Raw genomic sequence first — 417 nt, 5'->3', positions numbered from 1 at the left:
CCCCTACGCCGGCCGCCGGTGTGGTGCACGCGGTCTCCAACGCCTGCGCCCTCGGCAAGCTGCAGGCCTGCGGCTGCGACCAGAAGCGCCGGGGCGATGAGGAGGCTTTTCGGCGCAAGCTGCATCGTCTTCAGCTGGAGGCCATGAACCGCGGCAAAGGCATGGTGCATGGCGTGCACATGGAGCACATGCCGGCCGAGACCCCCGGCCTCCAGGACTCCTGGGAATGGGGAGGGTGCAGCCCCGACGTGGACTATGGGGAGAAGTTTTCCAAGGATTTCCTTGATTCCCGGGAAACTTACCGAGACATCCACTCCCGCATGAGGCTGCACAACAACCGTGTGGGTCGGCAGGTGAGCGGGGCACTGGGCAGGGGTGCAGGGAGATGCTGGGATTGCCCCCAAGGCCCCCCCCCCC

At 66.7% G+C, this 417-nt stretch overlaps 1 protein-coding gene across 1 annotated transcript in view; it reads left to right on the top strand.

Annotated features, from left to right (window-relative positions):
* The window catches only part of LOC104489292 (protein Wnt-10a-like), a 17,340-nt gene that overhangs the window by 11,734 nt on the left and 5,189 nt on the right, over nucleotides 1-417 (top strand). Inside the window, exon 4 of the mRNA XM_010131438.1 lies at nucleotides 8-353. Within this exon, the coding sequence (XP_010129740.1) occupies nucleotides 8-353 (346 nt within the window). The remainder of the gene's footprint in view (nucleotides 1-7; nucleotides 354-417) is intronic.

The sequence above is a fragment of the Buceros rhinoceros genome, unplaced genomic scaffold, assembly GCF_000710305.1.
Source record: "Buceros rhinoceros silvestris isolate BGI_N320 unplaced genomic scaffold, ASM71030v1 scaffold6542, whole genome shotgun sequence".
Classification (NCBI taxonomy): domain Eukaryota; kingdom Metazoa; phylum Chordata; class Aves; order Bucerotiformes; family Bucerotidae; genus Buceros; species Buceros rhinoceros.
The sequence above is the reverse complement of the archived record's forward strand: the minus strand, read 5'-3'. Positions and strand labels throughout refer to the sequence as shown.